The sequence below is a fragment of the Gouania willdenowi genome, chromosome 6, assembly GCF_900634775.1.
Source record: "Gouania willdenowi chromosome 6, fGouWil2.1, whole genome shotgun sequence".
Classification (NCBI taxonomy): Eukaryota; Metazoa; Chordata; class Actinopteri; order Blenniiformes; family Gobiesocidae; genus Gouania; species Gouania willdenowi.
Genome location: NC_041049.1, coordinates 68,353,470 through 68,377,211, shown reverse-complemented (window position 1 = coordinate 68,377,211; position 23,742 = coordinate 68,353,470). Strand labels below are relative to the sequence as shown.

Below are 23,742 nucleotides of genomic sequence, written 5' to 3'. Positions count from 1 at the left end.
AGATATCCTGGCGACATCTACAAACTTCAACCTGCTGCCAAATCCACATTCTGGATCGGATCTGTACGAAACTCCACATTTTGACAGAGGTCACGACATCAATCCACCAAATTTGAATGAAATCAAAATTTATTTAAACTGTATAGGAATTTTTGAAAATCGTGAATGCCCTTTCCAATGATGATTTGAAAAATCGCTGAGTCAGCTATCTGGATCGTATCTGGATCCTGTTTGGTCAGATGTTGCCCGTCATAGCCTTACATCATCCGGCAAAATTTTGAACGAATTACTGAAAATCTGACGGAGATATGGACTTTTAGAAATGTTGCCCTATGCTAATGATAAGGAATTTTGCGATTTGTGATATTTTTTTGGTGACCTTGATCTTGAACCTACCTTCACCAAAATGGAATGATCTCATCTGTGCCCAAAAATTAATTCACAGAAAAAAATGGAAGTGTATGTATAATCAAACATTGATGACACTACCGTGCACACAAACATTAACAAACCAACTAGAAACTTGTTAAGATTGTGTTACAGAAGCGAGTCTTTTCTTTTAGTGTAAAACATAACCAGGGCGCCTTCGTGGATGTGTGCCGCCCCCTATTGGTTGAGTGACGTCATTACGTACTACGTAGTGCAGTGTGCTTCCGCCGCTGCGGGTGGAGGAGGAAGTAGAGGAAGTAGAGCCGTCTCATCACGTCTTATTTGTCTATGTTCGGGTTTCCTGCTGGAAGGTGAAGGCGCGCGTGCCGGTATGTCGATGTCCACCTTTCAGAAGGTGACCCTGGCCACGTGCCTGCTGCTGTGCGTGGGGCTGCTGCTTCCGAAGATGCTTCTGTCGCGAGGCCGGAAGGATGCTGCTGAAGAGGGTGCGTGGCCCTTTAACGGCCTTTGTCCGTTTTACGGTCATATCTCACAGTAGAGACACAGACATTATATTATTATTATTATTGTTATTAGTTAGGTAGATCTGTATTCACTTATCTGCTTAAGATCAATAAATGCGTGAGATATTGGTGATGCATCAACATTCTTGTAGTTACATCTTACTTCCGGGTGGTGGCGCCAAAACCACGAAACTTGAATTATTTTTAATTTAAATTTTTAAATGAAGATCTAAGTATATATGTTTTCTTTTTTTTGTTTTTTTTACACAAGGTATTTCAAAATAATATAATTAATTCATTTTTTTGTTGATGTGTTCATTGCTACTTCTCTACAACATTTTATTTGTAATAAATTTAGATGTGAATTATGTAGAAAAAAAACATTGGCTCACAACAAGTTAAATAACTTAATAAACTGGAACTGGGAACTGTACATAAAATTCACAAAATGTAATAAAACCTAAAAACATCATATTTTCCTTAATTCCTGAAAGATTTCCATTTTGCAGGATGTTAGACAATGTTAATTGTTTAGTTATTCATTTAAAACATAATACTTGTACTTTTTTCAGTGTTTTGTTGGAAAACAAAATAATTAGGTGCTTGGGGGTACATTTAGGATGTTATATTTACTTTAGCTATAAGTTTCTTAATTTAAAAAAAAACACCATTGGGATCTCTGCTGAAGTTATTTAGAAAACCCATTGGTCCTCTCTAGGATATATGTTACAGTTTGGAACACAAGATGTTGTAACGTGAGTCATTGAAGCAACAAAAATGAACATAAAAAAGTACAAGTAGTGTGTTTGAAGGACTTATTTATAGATTGAGAAAATCTTACAGTTTTCATACAGAACAATAGTTTACAACAACTAGACAGTGCCTTCTAATGCTAATTGGTTTTTTTTTTAGTTCTGTTGTTTAAAAACGAGCTGAAGAAAAGAACTTTGAGTTCAATTCTATCCACTGTTACATTGTCTCCTCCACCTGCAGGTTTAGGTCGATTTCCTCCAATGTTGCACCGTCAGACGGCTGGAGAAGGCAGAGGTCAGAGGGTTTTAGGCTCGTCTGGAAACTCAAGGGCTCACAACACGGAGGCCATCGCCAGGGCCAAAGGAGCCGGCACAGGGGCCGGGGCCGGGGGGAAGTCCAACCTGGCGGGACAGATCATCCCTGTGTATGGCTTTGGGATTTTAATGTACATCCTTTACATACTGTTTAAGGTACACGGCTCTCCATTCTGAAGTCTGATGTGTGGTTCCTTTTTTGTAGAGAATGTTAAATCATATCGGCCCTCATTTATCAGCCTTGCGTGAAAACGAGTGCAAATCTGAGTGCTCGTATTTGACCAATCTCAGCGTACAAATGATCGGGTGTTGATAAATCCAGCGTTTAAATTCGATCGTCATTAGCTTGTTACGCCCTCCTGTTTCGGAGGCCCCGCCCACTGAGGTCAAACAAGAAAAGAAGCTTTTCCAAGATGAAAATTGGCATCCTCAAGTCTGAGGTGGAGCAAAAACAAAGATGTGCTTTTTGAACGTGTGAAAACTGGAATTTAAGAAACGCATTTTAAACACTGAAAGAGGATCAGTTACCAAGCAGGTGAAGTCTGCCTCCCTGTGTGCGCTGCAATCAACTACACAACAGAGATCCTGGACCTGGAGAGACACGCGGAAATTACATTTATATCGACCTCAGTCCGCACGCTTTAGGCAATAAATATCACGTTAAAATTAATGAACAATCGAAACGCCTTAAAAAAGCCTTAAATATGACTAAATGTTGCCCCTTGTCTGTGTTTATTATGCCTTACGCCATTTTTACTCATAATTCATCACATTATAGATTAATGCAGCACATTTTTAAAAGTTGGAGGAACGGTTTCCATTTAAAAGCATGAATGAGGTCCTGTTTCCTCCGTACAGACCCCAGTGATGCACTGGGTGACCCTATGCGCTCCTGCTCGGACAGTAGAAGTCTTAATTATCACTTTAGATCTGTTCTGAATGTGTCTGCTTATGCTTAAATGACAGCTGAGGCTCGTTCAATACTTTATTTTCAGTCTTAATCAGATTTTGCGTACGAAGGGTTGATAAATGAGGACCATTGTCTTGTTGTTAGATCACGTCTAAGGGGAACGGGAAGCCGTCAGAGTGCAGATTTCCTTCTGTCCGCTCTGAGAACATGAAGAGAAAGATCAGTAAGTGATATGTCTGCACAGTTTGAGTGATGCTCACAGAGCCCATCGGTTATCATTGACGTCTGTCTGTCTGTGTTGTATTACAGCTGACTTTGAGCTGGCTCAGCTACAGGAGAAGTTGAGGGAGACGGAGCTGGTGATGGAAAACATTGTTTCTAATGCACAACACAGTCCAGACCGGTCAGTCTGACTCTGAACAAGCTTTAGTAAAAAAAAAAAAAGAAAAAACCAGCAGCTTCTGTGTGGTACATTTAGTATAAATGATTTACACTTTGTCTTATCACTGCTGCAGAGTGAAGGGAGTGACTGCACATCAGGAGGAGAGCCTCCTGTTGCAGCTGATGGAGATCACACGGGTGATGCAGGAGGGTCAGCTGGTGGAGGACACTGGCCCAAAGGCACCACCACAGCACGGCTGGGAAGGTGTGAGCACACACTCATTCAGATTCACACGAGAGCCTTTTATTCACAGGTCGTCATCACACCCCACGATTTATGGTGAGTAGATTTTAATGTGCACAGGTAGTATCAGGAGCCTATCCAAGCTTAATCAATAGAGGTTTTGCCAGTTTAAACACAAAGAAAGAGAAAGGTCACATGCACTCACACATAAATCTATAAACTACATCCACCTGCTACTCTAGATATTAGCAGTGACGTAACTGCCTGTGTGATGGTAGAGGTAATGGAAATGTTTAAGCAGTAAAATGCCATTGAAGGTGTCTGTTGATCCAGGGCTGTTAATGTGAAAGGCTAGAACTAAGCATGTCCCGATCTGATATTAATATTGGATATTGGTCCGATATCAGCAAAAACCAAGTATCGGATTACATCGCTTGCATATTATATCTATATTGTTAAAGTTATTTTCAGAGTCTTCTGATTTAAAAAAAAAAATGAAATTAATTTGATTGTAAAATATTCCTAAACTTTAGTATTAAAAAAATGCAACCCATTGGTTAAAGCTGCAGTATGTATGTTTTTTCTTGGCATCATTTGGTCAAAAATCCATAATCATCTTTGAGCATATTGAGTGGACAGTGGATCTCTTCTTCTTCTCCTGGCCTTGTAAATGAAGTTTAGAAATTTAGGAGCATGATTTTAGCCAATCAGAGATCTTTCTACAAACACGTGTGGTCCATGAGCCGTTTCGGGCGTTAGTTTTGGCTGCTCTAGCTGCGGCAGACTGTGCGCTATCCACTTTCAGTTCGTGCGCAGTCTGTCCCACATAGCAAGTCAGAGGGTCCTCCACGGATGGGAAAATCCCTTGGAAAAACTAAGAGAAACCTTATCCAAGGCTAACTATTGTTCTCTGAGTAATATCACTTGATTGAGTTTTTTTCTAACATTCTACACTACAAAACAAGCCATAATAGTATGTCTGATCAGTGCTGATACTGTATTGGATCGATAGTGGCCAGTACGCCAGGTCACATTATCGTTATCTTATGAAAAGTGAAAAAGTTGCATCGGGACACTCCTAGCTAGAAGTAGTCAGCTAGATAGCCTGATGTCTGTTTAAAAGAGCCGATATTTAGTATTTTATCAATACTATATTCAGGAAGTAGTGGTCCAAGGAATAGTGGCACGTTCACACCAAACACATCCAAAGCGTCAGGTTTACATAGACAATATATGGTTGATTCGCTTCTAGGAGCGTTCAGAGGAGTGTCCATTGTATGAACACCACCGGCAACAAAGAAGCCCCTCCCCTAAACGCGCTCTCTTCCCAACTTGTTTGGATGCCCGTCCAGAGGGTCTTCAACGCTGATGACAAGCGTCTGATTCAATGAGCACTAAGCGTCCAACTGTGGGCGTGAGACACGATATTGACGTCCGAAACGCGGTTGGTGTGAACGCAGCATAATATGGATATTGGTGTCTTTAAATTCAATGTAATATTTACTGTATATCTCAGGTGCTAACACCCATACAGGGGGTCAGTGTTACTTCCATGGGCAGTACAATAAATTGTCTCATGCAGAGCAGTGACCTTTTAGTTGATTTCTTAAAGCACTTTCCATTTAGTAACAAGATTAACCACTAACATACAGTATGTAACTGATCTAGGTATAAAGGCTTGTTTTCAGTGTTGTGTTTGAAGTAATAATGAAATAGATGAAGCAAGGAACTGTAGCTCACTGTTTACTGGGGTTGTTTATCCCTCCTTGAAATAGAGGATAGGTATGAGTATGCTGCTCATTAGTCGTTTATTTCCACAGATGAGCATGAGGAGGCTAATGCTCCACACTGGGAGCACACCCACTGCCACTGTCAGCAGCACCAGGACCCCCAGGAAGAGACAGAGACCGTAACCACAGTTGAGAGCGGCCTGGTGGAGGACTCGACTGAAGACATCGAGTGTGTGAGCAAAGGCAGCGTTTTAGTCCCCGAGGGAAGAACAGCGTGCACAGAGGACGAGGAGCAGCCTGGGAGTCATTTAGAGTTTAGTAAAGAGGCTGAACACCAACACTGGGAGGACCAGGGCGTCCCACGTGAGGACCAGGGCGTCCCACGTGAGGACCAGGGCGTCCCACAGGAGGACCAGGGCGTCCCACAGGAGGACCAGGGCGTCCCACAGGAGGACCAGGGCGTCCCACATGAGGACCAGGGCGTCCCACAGGAGGACCAGGGCGTCCCACAGGAGGACCAGGGCGGAGACTTAATGGAGCTGGAGCTTACAGAGAGAATAACACGTGTGATGGAGAAGATGGAAGATGTGAGCAGCGCAACGTCCTGTAGCTCAGTGAGACGGAGGAACAGGAAGAGGAAGTCAAAGAAAAGCTCTCAGTGACTGAGGAACGTTTCTGTTCCAGAGACAGAAAAACAAAACACTGGTTAAACACACACGTTTATACTCAGGTGTGAAAGGTTCTTTGATAGTATTTATCATAAAGCACGTGTGTCAAACTCATCCGATTCGGCCCGCAGGAGACTGTGAAACTGAGAGAAAACATGAATTATTGTTCAAATGACCAAATAATTGAGTTGTAAATTGTTGTTTAAAGAACTCCAAATTCTTCCAAAATCCTGTATTTTTTTTCTCAAATTATTCCACAAAATTTCCCCAAATTAAATAAAAATTGCTCAAAAAATAAATACATTAGGACATTTAAGTATCTGTCACTTATTTTTTTTAAAGTTGATGCCTTCAATGCTTTATGTCTGATTTATAACTGGAAGTGCAAACTTGTGCACATTCATTTTGAAATTGTTTGTTTAACCCCTTATAACCTTCAGCTCACTTGTGATCCAACTGGTCCATATTTGGCCCTTGAACTAAAATGGCTTTAACCACCCTGTCCTAATGGTTCAATCAAAATTTTAAATTATTCTGACTTTGTTAAGCACTGGACTCTAAATAATTTAACACCTAAAACCAAGCTCAGAGATGTCATGTTTAAGTAAATTTAAGCTTCTCTTGCATGTCTTCCTTTGTCAAAATGATGAATTTAGAGACGACTAAAACTGAATAAATGTCCAGTCCTACATGCTCCTGCCTCCTCGTGAATACATTAGGGCTGAGCGATATGGACCAAAACTCATCTCAATATTTTTTTCATCATTTTATTTCAAATGAAGTCTGACCAGAAAGAAAATTCTGGGTTAAATTTGATGATCCATATGCCACACAGGCACATTTACCAACAGAAGATCAATATGTGCCAGCTCGTCTTTCTCCTCTAAGGGACAGCACGTGTGAGTGAGTTCTATAGTGTGGCTTGTTTAGGAGAAGGTCTGGGTTAGAACACACTCACCAATCTTTTTAACCATATGCTTTTCATGCTGTTCTGAGAAGTAGTGAAAGCAGCGACTCATAAAAGTAAATATATATATATAATGATATGGGCGATACTGTCATCTTTTATGTCCCCAAAATAGAAAACTCGATACATCTTGAATCTTAATATATCCCCCAGTAAGAATGTGCGATATGTTATTGTTTACGATATATCGTCAAAAACATTCTCACCGGTAAGAACATGTCATCCTACAATAGAAATGATAAATTCCCATTGATGACGTATGTAAATGGGCTCAGTGTCAAAAATTGGCAAAGGCCACAAAGGATTTAGACTCAACTTAGCCAAGAAGGTCCCAAACAAGTTCAGATGAACTACGGCCGGGCCCGCGCAACGTCTCAGCGCCGAATAGCACGTTCCCAAGAATTCAGTCAAATGACTCGGTTCCATCGAGTAAAAAAGGTCTCAGAGAGGCTCTAGACATTTTTTTTTTTTTAAAGGATTTTTTGGGCTCTAGTGGCCTTTATATGACAGTTGCTTGACAGGAAGGGGATCAGAGAGAGAAGGGAATGACATGCAGCAAAGGGTCCCAGGCTGGGAATCGAGCCTGGACCGGCCGCAGGTGAGGAACTACAGCCTCTGTTTATGGGGCGGGCGCTCAACCCACTGAGCTAAACACCACCCTGAGGCTCTAGACATTTAACGACCATTAACGCAAGAGTTGTAATTTTAAAAAACTGGGGACACCTGGCACATATGGAGTAATAGGCCCCATTCACATATCGGTATGTCAATGATTCGGTACCACCAACTATCGCAATATTTGACTCACAAATAAATGAGGGAATGACCTTAATGGAAATAGCAAAAAAGGGGCGAGCCCCTAGTCGAACTGTGCGAGACATAATTGTAATCTACGTTGAATTACCTTTGAAACGATATATCACAATTATGTTCATTTGTTTGTAAGGAACCTGTTTACACTTTAAGTTAGGAAGTGTTTTTATGTATCGTTACCGTGATAAATACGAGAAATTATTGGGATACTTTTTGTAGTCTGTATCGCCCAGCTCTAGAAAACATTTGACCACATATTTCCAAAAAACAGATTTTATTTCTCGTCCAACTTGTTTTACACATCAGCCATACAAAAGCAACACCGTGAGGGTGAATGTTCTAGAACATTTCAGATTAACAGAATCCCAATTGGTTTATCATAGCCACACCCCTTCCTTCCTTTATGGTTTTCCTGTTGTGTCAGAATGGAAGTGGATGATTGCTTGGCTGTGTTCCTCAGTGCTCCATCGGCTCATCTGGTGCGTCTCCAGGTGCAGCAGGGTCATCTGCAGGTTGTGCAACCTGACACAAAGCACACGTCATTTCAGAGAGAGCGGTCAGCAGCTGCAGTATCTGACAACATGGATCCTCTGTGTACCTTTCTCTGGGGCCTCTCCTCCAGACCTTCCAGGAACGAAGCAACATCATCGTCGTCGTAAATGGTGAACTCCATGTCTTTGCCCACGATGCCAACGGAAACGTTCTAATACAGTCAACAGTAGCATAAAGTGTTAGCTTAGTTAAAAAATTAAAACAAAAAAATAGAAGCAACTCAATTAGTGCCCGAGTGTTACACAGTATTTAAGCATGTCCACTTTTCTCATGAATTAAATTTTCACTTCATCAATAAAATTTGAACATAAACAATAACCAATAGGGTTGTACATTGCCATGAATCTGACGATACCATTTACGATTTGCATGTCACGATACAAGTGGTATGTTTACCAAACTCTCAAATTACATTTTTCAAAAAAGTTAAACTTCTGTTAAGTTCTTAAATTATTTTTTTTTAAAAAGTAACCACATACACCTAGAAAAGTGTCCAGTATGTTTTATGAAAATAAAGTGCAATCAACTTCCAGCTAAAATGCATTGAAGAGTGATGTAATCACACAGTGACTTAAACCATGAGACAGACAGGACTTTATAATAGTGTATAGTAATAATCAGAAAATCAAAATCCATCCTTTAATTTACCATGACTTCTTTATCAGAAGGATTCACACTTATTAATTCTAATAAATCAGCATTCATTTTTAAAAATAATAAACATTAAGGCCATGGAAACAGAAACCGTGGGGGTGGTGTAGGACTGTAGGTTCTGCCAATGGGAATGTGCCGTTGTTGAACACCAGGAAAACTGAAACCTGATCACATGAGTCATGTGCGTTACCTTGGTGGTGAGGTCCTGCTCAGCTGGGAGAGTTTCTCTGAGGGCGCGGAGGCCGTGTTGCACCAGCTCATTCAGTTCACCTGTCCACACAAACCCAACGGTTAATCAATATTTGGATTATAATCTGTGCGAATGTTGAGATATAATATAATTATGTAATAATAAAACTGTGGTCCTACAGTCTGAGAACTTATCCATGCATCTTTCCAGGTAGGTGCGTGCAGACTGTGAGCGCGCTCCGATAGACATGGCTTTACAGTCAAAATAATTTGCTGATGGGCAAGTCTGGAAGATGTGAGGCCCCATGTCCTGTGACGCACAAAAACCACACATTAAAGACGCTCCAGAGACAGCACATGTGAGTGAACTAATAACTCACATCATAGCCAGCGATGAGCAGTCCCACTCCATAGGGACGTCTTCCATACCTTTGTGTTGGAATTTGGGTTTCTGCAGTTTCAGGTAAGGAAAATGCGACAAACGGGAAAACAAACTGGTGGTCTGGCATAGAGCTGGGAGATATGGACCAAAATTCATACCTTGATATTTTTTCTCAAAATGGCGATATACGATATAAATCTCTATCATTTTAATTCAAATAAAATGCCACACCGGCTAGAATAACAACACAATGCTTTAAAACTGGAAAAAATAAAAATACCTAAGCGTGTATCACAATCATGGACAACTCCAGGCCCCAAAAGTAAATGCAAAGAATACACAAAATTACTACATAAATACAAATTAACAGAGAAATACACAAATATTTAATAGGACAACAAAATACACAAAAGGAGAAAAAAAAAATGCACAAAAGAACACAAAAAGACAGAAAATGCACATTGGGACAACAGAAATACTTAAAAGAAAAAGAATAAACAAAAGGACAACAAAAGATAGAAAAGGAGAAAAAATACAGAAAAGAACAACAAAAATACATAAAATGAAGAAAAAAGGACAGCATGTGTGAGTGAGTTCTGTAGCATGGCTTGTTTAGAAACTAGTATTTTAATACAAAATGAAATACATATATATATATATATATATATATATATATATATATATTGATATCGGTGATATTGTCATTTTCTATACCGCCAAAATGGAAAACTCAATATATTGCCCAGCCCTGGCATCCTGAATGCATTTACGGGAGCGTTCTACAGTCAATCATGCGTGTCACCAGCTCCCTCAGTGACCACATGGCATACTCAGTTACAATCATCCACAGTGAAGGATACTGCTGCCAACAACAGACACCAGGCGAGAGGTGGGGAGGGGCCGGTCAAAGACGAACCTGGAATCCAGGCACTCCTGACGCATGAAATTACTGCAAGATGCAAGTTCACCATGAAACAATGAAATTATTTATGTACACGTAAATATATATAAGAGGAGGTGTAACACCCACCACAGGAGCCTGGCATCAGCAGTCAGCCCAGCGATGGAGATGCCAACATGATTGTCCACATGAAGGATCTTCTTCTGGTGAGCAGCCAGTTCAGACTGAGCTCTCTGCAGGACAAACAAAGGTGTGTGTGTGTGTTATTAGGCTCTTAAACACCTGCTAAACATACGTTCTATATTCCAATGAAATAGTTCAAAATCCATTTAAAAAGCTGGTATACCAACGACAAATACATGACATAGTTATCATTAGGTGCACACAGAAAAACCCGACATGGAACAATACCTTGAGTGCTACCAGGACTGCGTGGGTTTTGGATTTAAGTCCCACAGTGGCAGAGCCTTGCTTCACTGCCTCCATTGCATACTCGATCTGATGAATACGCCCCTGTAGGACACACAGACACGCTAATACCACGCACAGTTCTTGTCCAAACCAAGGGTCAGTTTAGTTCAAGAGTCACATTCAAGCTTATTTAACCTAAAATAGATCCAATCAGGAAAAACTAAACATGAGTTATGTTAGTAGGCTATACACAAAATGTGCTGAACTTGAGTTTAAAGCTGAAGGTGTCGACAATTAAATAATGATGTTGGGTTTTTTTTTTTAAATTAAAAAGTCACAAACACCATCTGCAGAAATTCAAAACACATAAGAGAAGTGTTTGGGAAAAATATCCAAATAACTTTAGACCATAGCTATTTTTTTTAACTGTAAGTAACCCTGTAATATTTGGAATCAATATAAATGTTATATTATAAACACCAATATAATGTATGTATAAATATATAGATTGTGAAAATTCTGTGTAGTAAAATGTTTTTCTCTTGTTGATGTTACTATTTGTATGTTTGTAATGATAATTGAATATGGAGTAGACGCCGATAAGCTTCCTTACTTCAACCTTCTTCTTTAGAGCTTTCATTAATGTCTAATGATGTATTTTGTGTTTTGTAAAAATTATGAATGTAATATTGCTCAAATAAACTAAATGAAAAACATCATGCTGAAGCAAATAAAAAGGAAAATCAAATTTGAATGTCAATGACAATACTGTATACCCAACAGCAATTGGAAGTGTCACCAGCTACTGTGTATAAAATGCAGAAAGTTTTGCATTAGAGCATTATCATAGCAATACAGTTTGTACATTACTTTACACTGCATTTGATCCATCCTCATTCAGCAGGTTGTTCTTAACCACCTGCTATGTTGAGAGGAAAAACCTTTATTTAACCAGGAAATTTAACTACACAAAGAAGTGCTAATCTAAAAAAAAAAAAAAAAGTACTAACTTTCTGCATTTATTTGTTGTTCTAGGCATATACCTAAGTTAAGTTGCACTAAAGTCATGTTGCACTAAATTCAAAGTTGGTTTAAAAGCCACAGGCAGATTGTATGTTTTTTTTAATTTTATTTTATGTTGTTGGCACATGGCAGGTTAAAGCCAATGTTTTGAGTATAAAATATGCCAATAAAATATATTTCATACATAATGTTTTCATGAAGGTGCACAAATTTACAGATTAGTTGTTTCTTAAGTCATATATATATATTTTAAAAATCGCAATAATAGTTTTATACTTTAATATCGGGATATATCATATTGTATCTTGACCTATACAAATTAGATTTAGGATACGAATTGTGTGTGTATATATATATTTAAAAAGCATATTTTGGCAGACAAACTGCAGGTAAACAGTCCTCACCTGTGGGCTCCACACAGTTACATCGTTGTCGTACTGATTACGAAACTGCAGAATAAAACAAACAAACACAATATTATCACAGTGCTAAACGCATGTTTGATTACACAAACACACACAACAAACTCACATAGTCGTCCTGCATGACTACCTGTTCACACCAGGGTAAAACAGACTGACTGCTCTCACAAGTCCGCACTTTTATAAACGGGCTAAAATTACCAACTGTATTAAATAATTGATGAGGCAGCATTCATGTTTAACTAAACAAATTACATCATCAGGTGACGACACAACATAAATAAGCAGAGCTAGAACTGCTAGCAGGTCTTTTACTGTAACCATGGGCGCTATGAAGACACTACTTGATATTAGTTTGGCTACATTTGCTGAGGAAAAATTGTGACGTAAATAAAGTTACATTGTGACTATTGTTGTTGGTAATACGGAGTTATGCCTGTAGCAACACGTCTCGGAGAAAATGAAAGTGAAGTCCGAGCGAGGCTAACGTTAGCTACCTAGCCTGCTAAAAGCACACACAAGCATTACAAACACATTTATTGTGAAGCGTTTCACATTTTTACAACACTTGGTATCATTAAATACTGCTAGATATATCAAGCAGTTTGTGTTAATCCACCCCAAAGACAGAGATCATTATGGAAGCTGACACTAGCAGAAGCTAATGCCGTTTTGCTTACTCACAGTGCAGCCACAACTTAGCTAGCTAACGTTAGCTCAGTGTTGATAAAGTTATTAATTTTCGTGTTTCTTTCCCAGATCATCCCACATAAACTTTCGGTAATGTCTGAGGATCAACCAGAGACGTTGTATATTTTATTAAAGGTCGGTATATGTCAGATTTCATTGAAACTCACCATCTTTGCCTGCTTAAATGTTCCCCTGCTCCACCGGCGCTTGAATCGAAGCTCGATTTAACTTCCTGGACTGAGGAGTAGGAAAAATAACAGAGCAACGATTTCTCATCTGAGATCCTCTCCGGGATAGTTTGATGGCTGTAAACACAATCTTATTTCTTTGATTGCTGTCAACATAACTACAATGTTTGAAAAAGCTTAAAAACAATTGATTTCAATAAATTAAAAATATGGGTTAATAGACTTAAATCCTATGACTTTGATAGTCATGTATAATGCATCCTTAAAGTATTTACAGCCAAATGTAACATTTAGACCATGTAACTGATTTAAAAAAAAAAAAAAAAAAAAAAAAAAAAATATATATATATATATATATATATATATATATATATATATATGTATATATATATATATATATATATATATATATATATATATATATTGTTTTTTAAAGACTGATATTTTATTTACACACTGGTTTATGACTCAACACAAATTCTATGTTTTTCCCTCTTTAAAGTAACAGTTCCATACGGAGCCTTTAGCCTGTATGATTATGATTTATTTTATTTTTTTTTCATTTGTACATTATTTTCAATTTCAGCTATATGTAAAAAGTTGAATTTAATTGAATTTGATCAACAATGTAGTTGTTTTTAAACGTCTCAATATTTTCTTTTCTTTTTTTTTCAACCATTTTTGGGGGGATATTTATTAGTTCTTGCTAACTTCCTTTCTTGTTTCGTCTTTTTAAATGTTAGTTTTATTTATCAAAGAATATTCTTCCGTTTTTGTCCGCATTTTGCTCTTTTGGACACTAGGGGGCAGCAGTAATTCACATGAAGTCGTGGTGAACACGGTCGTGTCGCGGATAATTATATAAATTACATCAAATCCAATAAGTGCTAACAAAATGCTCTTTATGTATGTCATAAAGAAAATAATAAAACATTATTATTATTGTTATATAATAATAATAATAATAATAATAATAATAATAATAATAATAATAATAATAATAATAATAAATTGCAGGTTTGTGGTTCGATCAATCATCATCATCAAGTCTATGTTTACTTTGACCATTCGTTTTAATAATTCACATGTTATTTCTGTGCCACAGAGCATTTCCATCAATACTGTTCTGGTCTGGATTTCAAGCTGCTTAAACCCACAAACAACCTTTCTCATACATATCATACAGTAACCAGTCAGCTACAACATGTGCTCTGATGATCACACTGTTTCTGTAAGGCTTCGTCTTTGTGATTTTTAGTGTTTGCAAGAAAAGCTAACAAGTTTCAAAATAACTGATTGTTTTCTGAATTTCTGTCAGATAATTTCACCAAATTCCAAAATTTGTGCAACTTTCTCTGATTTCTTTAACCATGCAATCCATTATTTAAAAAATAAAAATAAAAAGGAACAAAATAACCTTATACTGTATTCAGGGGTGGACTGGGACAAAACATGTATAAGCTGTTATGAAGTCATGATGCTCAACATGTGACTCTTTATGTCTTAATTTTAATTTTCATTCCCCCATAAAACCTTAAAAGAGGGAACTTTTTTAAACCCCTTTTTACTTATTTCCTTTGACCATTTTGCAACTTCCTTTGTCCCATTTTTTGCCCCGTTTTTTCTTCAGACTTCAGCTACTTTTTGCCAAAAATACCCCCTTTTCAATATTTTTGTCCATTTTGCAAGTTCTTTTTGATACCTCAATCCAATTTTTGTCCTTTCTTAAATTTTTTTCGACACTTTTCATCCAAATAAGCTAACTTTTGCCCAATAAATGCCACTTGTTTCCTTTCCCCCCTACATTTTCCCTCTTTTTGTTACATATTTTTGCCTCTTTTTACTATTGTTTGCCACATTTTGCCTATTTAAGCTACACTTTGCCATTACATACCACCTAGTTCTTCTTTATTTGCCAATTTTTTAGATTGTTTTGTTTGTATGATTTTAATCTTGTTTTGCTTTATAGCCTTTCCCTCTTTCCCTCAAAAGGCCTCATCTTTTGTCAGACCACACTTCTAAATAAAAACTGTGTTTTTTGTCTGTCTTTGTCTGGTTAAATAAAGGTTGACAAATAAATAAATATATATATGTATATAAATCTTAGAACAGAATATGTTTACATGCATTATGGTGATACTTAGAACTGAAAGAGTTTGTGCTTTTAGCTATCGTTTCGATTAGTGCTAAAAATAGTTTTAAAAAGAAAAATAGATAAATGAAATGTTTGCCCTTGTTAATGTAATTTCCCTTTTCTGGTAGGATTGCTATTGATTTATTGGTAGGAAAAAAGGCAGTCATTGTGCAAATGCTGAATCAGCATTCTCTGTACTGTGAACCAATCATCGTTTTTATCATTTCTCTTCACCCTTGAATTCTGACTCATGTAATAGTGCATCTATGTATGGTTCCCTTTTGGGATAACACACAGTGTGAAAGCAAACATAAGGACTACAGAATGGAGTCTTAAGTAGGTCCTATACGGATGGATTTGGTAATACACCAACAATTCTATAAATGAAAAAAAAAAACTGAATAAAGTGTAAAGTTTTTATATCTTCTAACTACGGGAAGGTTTTAGTGTTTTTCACACATCAACTTAGTTTGAGCTGATTAGAAAATGTGTTTTCTAATTGAGAAATGATGGCGTTACTGCAGTAGAGATTTCTCTAGGTAGGGAAACAGAAACCTGAAGAAGAGACTCACATATATACATCATCGCTGATTCTTCCTGTGTTAGAGCCACTCAGAGAGCGATTGTTGGTAAAATGTCTTCAAGCTTAAAGGTATTGTGGACAAAGTTATTTTGGCTTCAACTTCCGGGTGGATCATCAAGACTATTGGTCCTCCTAATTGTCAATCATTCTGATGATATGTTTACGTAAGGCCGTCGTACGTGCTCGTGCCCGGTGTGAAAATGGATTTTCACTTACTGGTGGCGAGTCTGACATAGTGGGAAAAGTGCAAATATTCTTTTGGAAGGTAAGCTTGTATGAGCGATGCCATTTCCAACTTGTAAACAGAGCTGTGTACGAGCAAAACAGGGTTCGTGTACGCTCTCTCGCACACGCAGGCATTCCCTCTTGAACAGGGAACGCACATGCGCACAGGGCGTATCTTTTCTAAACTTTGGGAGAATCATCCCCTATACCTTTAACTTTCAAGTCCAGTTACCAGGATCAACATGACCTGGGGTCGTATTTTATTAAACCCAGCTCAGTATCATTTCCAGGTTTAACCTGAGAGTCCGGCTCAGTTAAACTGGGATCTAACAAAGAGAAAATGCCTCAATTTCCATGGAAACGCAGTTCACTTGCTGTAGGCTGCAGACACACTCATATGAAACCACTCCATCATTTTAAAATATGTCATTTTGTAGTGCATCAAAACACTCAACAAAGATCTACCAATGGACAAAGGAATCAAAAAGACTTTTGTTATACATTTTCTCACCATTTAAGGCTTTAATGCAATATTTCAAAAGGAAAGTAAACAGAACATCATGGTTAATGTGAAATTATGATTTTGAATTGATTCAAATGACGATAGAATCACCGTCTTATTACGTGTTTAATATGTACCGTACTTTTTAATGAGATGATCGCAGTCTCCTTGTGTTTTAAAGGGGACATATCATGCTAAATCCACTTTTTTAGCCCTTAAATGCATTTTGTTGTATATTTAGAGTGCTTAGAAGTTCAGAAAAAATCAAATTAGTCTCTTCAGGTGCTCCATAGATATCTTTTTATTCTGTTTTGCTCATATTTTTCAATCTGTTTCGATTTTTCTATTCTCTATTACGTTTTTTGAACTATTACATCACAGTATTTGCAGCGGAACTGCCAAATTAGTACATCAACTCCAGGTCCAACACTTCGAGCAATCCGCCATTTTTATTTCTCGCTTTTATTTTGTAGTCCAAGCTCAAGGATGCCGAAGTTACGAGAGGATAAGTCAAAATGTTGGGTTGTTGGATGTAGTGACCGACACGCTTCATTACATCGTCTCCCAGCATCAGAACCTTTTCAAAGTGCCTGGTTGAGTTTTATTTTTCACGGAAATGTACCCACATCTGTGGGTAAGGTCATTTTTGTGTGCGCGAAGCACTTCAAGGATGACAGCTTCTTCAACCTCCGCCAGTATAAAGAAGGATTTGCCAAAAGACTTTGTCTGATTGAGGGTTCAATTCCTTCTATCTTTGGAGACGACGAACAGAGCACTTCGGTAAACTGTAAATAACGCTAAAAAGTGTGATGATAAGATGTCCCTGTCATTGTTTTGTTTGCATTAGCAGTTGCACCGTCTTCAGACTTCATATGTTAGCGCTGTGTGCTCGTTTTAGATCCTTGATGATATGGCCTAAGTGATTTAATTAAGTCTAAAGTTTTCATTAGTCATTTCATTTTGCCATTTTTGTCTTTGAAAAGACTGTATTAAAATGCATTTCGTGACGTTAGCTTGGCGCTAGCGTTAGCTCGGTGCTTGTGTTAGCTCACTTGTTAGGGTTCTGCAGGTTCATCATCATCATTTTCATCTCGCTCCGCTGGGTCCGACTCTGGCTCAAACATGTAAGGCTGGATGGACAAGTCTTCCGTTGTTGACAAGGACACTTCGACACATAGTCAGGTACTGGGATCAAACCCCCAACCTCTCGATCAGAAGACGACCCTCTACCACCTGAGCCACAGTCGCCCCATTATGTCCTGTTGGTCTCAGCATTGGTTTCTATTGGCTGTTTACTCATTTTACTCAGACGCATGCGTTCTCACTGGTCTTCTGAAGACTGTCAACTGGCTTTGCTGAGACGATGAGCTTCAAGCTGAGAAGAGTTTGATGAAATGGGAAAAGCCAGCGTGGTCACGGACTGCTTGGGTAAACAAGGTTTAAACCGTTGTTCTTTAAGTGCACTTTGATGAAATACCCCCCCCAGGATGACTAAGAACCTTCACAGACAATTACAGAAGCAATTTGATCTGCTTTAGGATATCTACGTTTAAAATCACTAATAATAACTCATGATAGGATCATTTTCTGGAGTCGTTCTGCCAGTCTTCCTCAGAGGTAATATGCCTTGAAAAGGTTGACACCTTTAGGTATTCAGTAGTGGATTTTTGTGTGTCTAAGCCTATGATAGGAAGGTGTTTATACATAGAGTAAATAAAGAATCTCTCTACAGGTGGATGGATGATGGCAATGCTAAAGTTTTACTCTTAAACTCTTCCTAGAGAATGACTTTTTAAATGTTCATGTTATCCATCGTGGTTTCATCCTGGGGAGTTTCTCTGCTATCCCAGAAATCTCCACTAATTGTGTCGTACATGTTTGCTGCTAAATACCATATGTTTGTTTTAATGTGTGACCGGCCACATGGTTTTCCTAATGATATCTAATGTATCCTTGAAACAAAATAAGGGTGTCTGGTTTTGGGGTGAATTGGTAGGACTGTGCTGACGAGCTCTCCTCCTCTGCCAAGGCAGCGGCGGCGACGGCCATTACATCAGCGTGCCAACCTCCTTTGTGATTGAGATTGTGGAAGCTGTGCTGAGCTCAGCATGATGGTTTTTTTCTTTCCTCTCTCTTCAGGGGCCTCGTTTAACTCTGCCAAACACCTCCCTTCCTCTGCCTCCTTCCTCTTGCTAGCGTTTAATTTTTCAAATGGAGAGTAGCCTGAGTCACTGTGTGATGGGTCCAAGCCACACGTGGTGGAGGGAGCAGTCGTGTGCCAGTTCCTTTTCTTCATTCATAGTTTCCACTTTACTCAATGGAAAAAACTGCTTTGATAACACAACCTGTACGTTATTGTGTCTTTTACTTTTAGCAACGCGACTGCTCATATTACGCCGTGCTTTTAGTCACTGAAAGGAGTAGAATCAAATGTGCAAACCCAATCCCCTTGTTGCTAAAAATAGACCCTCGCTGCAATTCTGCCTTGGAAAATGACTGGACTAATGGGTGGGAAAGGTGGCTGTTCTGCCAAGGTTGCATTAATTTGGCAGCTGTCCTATAGCAAGGCAGGTCAAAGGTCATCGGTTGTGTAGGAAAGCCCTCTCGGCCCCTCCCGCTGAAATGTTTTATGGGTCTCTGGCCTGCATGTCATCACCAGCTTTATATTTCCAAGCACAAATAAGCTGATACGTGCGCTGAGGTGAGGGAGCGGTGCTGTTTGCTGCTGCCAGTTTTCTTCTGTTGATGAAAGCATTTATATGACATTTCACTCACAAAAACTACCGTAATTTCCAGACTATAAACCGCTACTTTTTTCCCACACTTTGAACCTTGCAGCTTAAATAATGACGCAGCTAATTTGTGGAGTTTTTCAAGCTTCATGCTGCCTAAAAATTGAAAAGTGGAGGAGAACTGATACACGGAGACGGAGCAGAGATCAGAACAGCCTTCATACAGTAAAAGTCAGCCAGTTTGTAATAAAAAGAAACAATGAAGTTGCCAAATAGAACATTTAGTTTGTTTAGAAGTAATCGCCACACGGTACTTCACGGTAAGAAGAATGGACGAAGCAGTGTATGAGTCTGGTTTTAGTAAAAAGTGACCATGAAAAGCTGTAAATTGACTGATATGCAGAGATGGAAACTCATCAGGATACACGGAAATCTCTCCACACTTGTCACCAGATTGGCTGAACTGATTACACAACACAATATGCACAACTATGACATCACATTTCACTCTTACCTTAAAACAGTCAACTCTTCCCCACCTTTTCCATTTTCCTACCCTGACTCCCTCTTCCCTGTTCCCTTCCCCCTCACCTAGGTGTAACACTGTCCTCTCTTTTTAGATCCTCCCTTTAATCAAGTGTTTCTTTCCCTTCCTTAGAGGTGATGGTCACAATTATGCGATAAAAATAACTTAATTATTTAATTGCAATAACAAAACATGCATTGCTGTCTTAAAAAAAAGATTGCCCTTCTTGTAGTGTTGACAGCCCGTCTACCTGCCCGTTCTGATTGGCCGAGTCACCATCATCAGCCAATAGAACGTGGCCTATGTGACGATGCGGCCTGTCTATGGATTTTTCTTAGAACATTGCTGAATTATTGGAATGCGGCCATTACAGCAGTGCGCTTTATAGCCTGGAAAGTTCAGTACTTCATCTCTTTTTGAAAAAAATCAGCTCATATTTAAATTGAAACCACAGATGGATTGAAATACTCACACAGTCGTGCCATCATGTGTCCGTGTTTGGCTGTTCTCTGCTAACTCTTAAGCCTCACTAGTTCATCTTAGCCTCTGAATAAAACCAATGTGACTGGTGTCTCCTTCATCAGTTAGCATTGCAGTGATTTACTTATGAACCACATCATCGCTTTGACAGCAGCAAAGCTTTTTGCTTCCTCATATCAGCTCGAACCTTAAGACTGGCTTGAGTCATACTGACGCACAGCTTTTGATCACAATGACACATAATATGTGATGCATTTGAGAAGCCTGCTGCTCAGCCTCATGAGTAACCACAATTTGTTGATTTTTCTCAGCATTTTTTTATTTTCATATCAGTGATGTAGCTGAAGGCCACTTTACTGTTAAATCAACCATAGTGTCTCAAGCTTAAATCAAACAGTGTTTGGGGAATTTTAACAGTTTTAAAGAAAGAAAATTAATGTTGCCAGATTGTGTAGTTTTTTTTAGCATTTGAGCAATTAAGAAAGGCACCTTATGGCAACCCGGACACTAGCTTTTGCCTGAATTTGATTAAAAATTGTGCCTATTTTGGTAATTTTACCTTTTCCCTCATCCTGCTCTTTTCTTTCCTTTCTCTTTTGTGCACCACAATTGTGATTGGGCTTGCTAAACATGACGATGCTCCATGTTACCTTTAATCTACTCACATCATGTCATTGTGACTCATCATGATTGACAGGTAGGCTATCAACATGATTGGACAAAGTATCATTATCATTTTCCCCCTCCCATTCCAGCTACTCAGCATTACCTTACCGACCTGCCCCCAGCTGTTCCATTCACAAGAACAGGGGCTTGTGGCAATTCTGCAAAGCTGTTTTCTCTCCCTTAATGAGACGCTGACGATGTCTGGGCCTGGGTGCAGCTGAACCGGTTGCACCGTTGATATTTACAACACTGGTTTGAATCATTTCATTTTTGAAGCTTCGTGATAAGAAGTGTATTTGTTTTTACATTAAATTAGTGAAGCTTGAGATAGCTTTTATTCAAAAAGCAAGGCAAGACCAATATATTTGTATAGTGCATTACATACACAAGCAAATTAAATTAAACAAAAAAAACATTAAATAGAAAAATCAACAACAAAAACAATAAATCAATAATAAAATGAATATAAATCGCCCACTCAGTCATACGCAGTAGAGAAAAAGAATGCTACTTGTCTTTAAAAATGTTCAGATTGGATTCTGACTTCGACAATGCTGGCAGTTTGTTTCACTTCTTTGCAGCATAACAACTAAAAGCCACTCTGCCATGTTTGCCGTGAACTCTGGGCTCCACTATCTGACCTGTGTCATTAGATCTGAGAGACCTGCTGGGTTCATACCTGACTAACATCTCACTAATGTATTCTGGACCAAACCCAATGACAGACAATCACCTCCATCTTCACATAATTTAGTCAAACAAAGTTTTCATTCATCCAGCAGTTTACCTTCCTGTAGCTCTGCTAATCAACCTTATAGTTCTGTAGAATTTGACCTAAAGGAAGGATATAAAGGCTGAACAGAAGGGGTCCAAGAACAGAGCCCTGACGAACCCCACAGGACATTGTTAATCTGTCAGATTCAAAGATTCTCCTCCAAGTAGGACTTAAACCATTGCAGTACTTTTCCATTTAGTCCAACCCACATTAGCAATCTGTGCAATAAAACGTTATGATCCATAGCATCAAATGCATCACTTCCAAGAGAATGAGAACAGAGAAAAGAAGTACCTCATTGATTTTTAAGAATTAGGGTTCTTTACCAGGTTTTATTAAATGGACTGGAATTGCATTTTCAAGCACATGGAGAATAGACTATACTTTTATGCATGAAGTATGGTCAGTTAGTTGAAAAGTAATAATGATCAGAATTAAAAACAGCCAGAATGAGCATGTATAACAAGCACAGTTCATTCTATATATTTCTTTTTTATATATCAGTTCTGTTATGACAATAAAATAAAAAAAAAAGATTTTCTGTATCGCGCTTACCTAATTGTACCTTTACTCGTGACACACTGTTACTATGAATATCACTCTATGGATTATTCACGCTCGATTACACAGAGATTTGTGCTAAGACATTAGAAAGCTTGACTGAGCCAATGATTATAGGCTGCTATCAAAACTAATCGACTACTCTGTTACAGCCCTAATAGATGATCATGTCATTCGCTTAGACGCTGTAATTTAAATTAGCTTCATGTAATTACCTGTTATTGGTTACAGCAGAGCAAACATGACAGCAAATGAGGAGCCGGAGGCCTGCCAATAAATACTCACAGATAGGAAGACGGCTGTGGACAGCCTGTGCACATGGGGATTCTGGTTAAAAGTGAAAGCAAAGGTTTGCTTAGCATGATATTCTGGCTTCAAGACATTTGGATTCAGGATACCTGCAAAAATTAATTAAATATTGTTACAGTCAGAACATATTTAACAGCTTTCATTAGCTGAAATGAGTTTGGCTAAATGTGCCAATTAAGAGCAAATCAGAGATTAGCAAATGTGCTTCGCAAATGTCTTTACTAGTTTTGTTTTATTTTCAGCTACTGTATTATTAGAGACCCTAATGTAACTGTAGCTTCAAAGATGTACATTTGCCTTGTGTTTTTTGTAGGCAGATGTTCTCCAAAACCTGGATTCTGCATCTCTGCATAAATAGCATGTATTCATTCAACCATTCACGGACAGTGGGTGTGTACTCAAGTGTTGTTCTGGAAATACCTGGCTGTTCTGACTAATCCATCCATTAAACACTCCTAATGGCCTCTTGTGCTTCAGGATCCATCATGTCACAATAATGGCTTTTACAGGAGAAGGGTGCTTTTAACTGCATTTGACTGATTGTCTTCTCTCTAGTGGCGGACATTTAAAAAAAGTGCAATAGCTGAACACACCATATTAATTTCATTGCCAAGCCAGCTGAACCATTAACTCAATTATCACAATGGGGTTGACATAAAAGGGAAGGAAGAGGCTCTAGGGTGAAGAATTTAATAGTTATTTTGAGACGTTTTCTCTGAAGGGGAGAAGAAGGTTTTTTAGAGGAAGATGAGCACAAAGTATGAGACATTGTGAACTTGTCTTAGAGCAGCAGAAGGTAAAGGAACAAAGCACAGAACAAGGAAAGAGATACCTAAATGAAAAAGGTCTCTGAGAAAATGCACAGGCTATTGAAAAGAAACAATTAAGTAAAGTCTTGAGAATTCTGCTAATATTGTTTTTATTGATTAACCGGAGGGAAATGTTGATTAAGAATATCCCCCTCAGTCGTCCTGTAACTCAAGCTTCCTCGAGCCAGGAATTTTAAGGTTTTAACTTTGCTGCTGAGGCAGAAACACTGGCAGATTCTTGGGCCGTGTCCAGACATTATGACCACATATCGTTTAACTTTCTATAAATACCACCAGACAGGGTCCAAGTTGATCAAGTGTGATTAAATCTGAAATGACTCCAGAGACGACAGCC

At 38.5% G+C, this 23,742-nt stretch overlaps 2 protein-coding genes across 2 annotated transcripts; one reads left to right on the top strand and one right to left on the bottom strand.

The window, feature by feature from the left end:
• Positions 1 to 661: 661 nt before the first annotated feature.
• On the top strand, positions 662 to 6,440 carry ric3b (RIC3 acetylcholine receptor chaperone b). The gene is made up of 6 exons (XM_028450570.1): positions 662 to 875; positions 1,887 to 2,116; positions 3,015 to 3,093; positions 3,180 to 3,273; positions 3,386 to 3,516; positions 5,316 to 6,440. Exons 1-6 carry the CDS (start codon positions 761 to 763, stop codon positions 5,885 to 5,887), a joined length of 1,221 nt encoding a protein of 406 aa, XP_028306371.1. The 5' UTR covers positions 662 to 760; the 3' UTR covers positions 5,888 to 6,440.
• Positions 6,441 to 7,930: 1,490 nt separating this feature from the next.
• psma1 (proteasome 20S subunit alpha 1) lies at positions 7,931 to 13,133 on the bottom strand. The gene is made up of 10 exons (XM_028449398.1): positions 13,065 to 13,133; positions 12,190 to 12,234; positions 10,763 to 10,864; positions 10,481 to 10,584; positions 10,311 to 10,399; positions 9,449 to 9,519; positions 9,249 to 9,378; positions 9,070 to 9,149; positions 8,272 to 8,376; positions 7,931 to 8,195 (listed from the first exon to the last, which is right to left on the bottom strand). The coding sequence occupies exons 1-10, from the start codon at positions 13,065 to 13,067 to the stop codon at positions 8,130 to 8,132; spliced, it is 795 nt and encodes a 264-aa protein (XP_028305199.1). The 5' UTR covers positions 13,068 to 13,133; the 3' UTR covers positions 7,931 to 8,129.
• Positions 13,134 to 23,742: the final 10,609 nt, after the last annotated feature.

Bases quoted from the DNA above. Each gene is read 5' to 3' on its own strand.
- ric3b (XM_028450570.1), top strand. From the start codon at position 761: ATGTCGATGTCCACCTTTCAGAAGGTGACCCTGGCCACGTGCCTGCTG. The intron at 2,117-3,014 runs GTACACGGCTCT...TCTTGTTGTTAG, and splicing joins TCCTTTACATACTGTTTAAG to ATCACGTCTAAGGGGAACGG. The intron at 3,517-5,315 runs GTGTGAGCACAC...TTATTTCCACAG, and splicing joins ACCACAGCACGGCTGGGAAG to ATGAGCATGAGGAGGCTAAT.
- psma1 (XM_028449398.1), bottom strand. The intron at 9,520-10,310 runs GTATCCTTCACT...CTGAAACTGCAG, and splicing joins GGTGTCTGTTGTTGGCAGCA to AAACCCAAATTCCAACACAA. The intron at 9,379-9,448 runs GTGAGTTATTAG...TGTGCGTCACAG, and splicing joins TGCTCATCGCTGGCTATGAT to GACATGGGGCCTCACATCTT.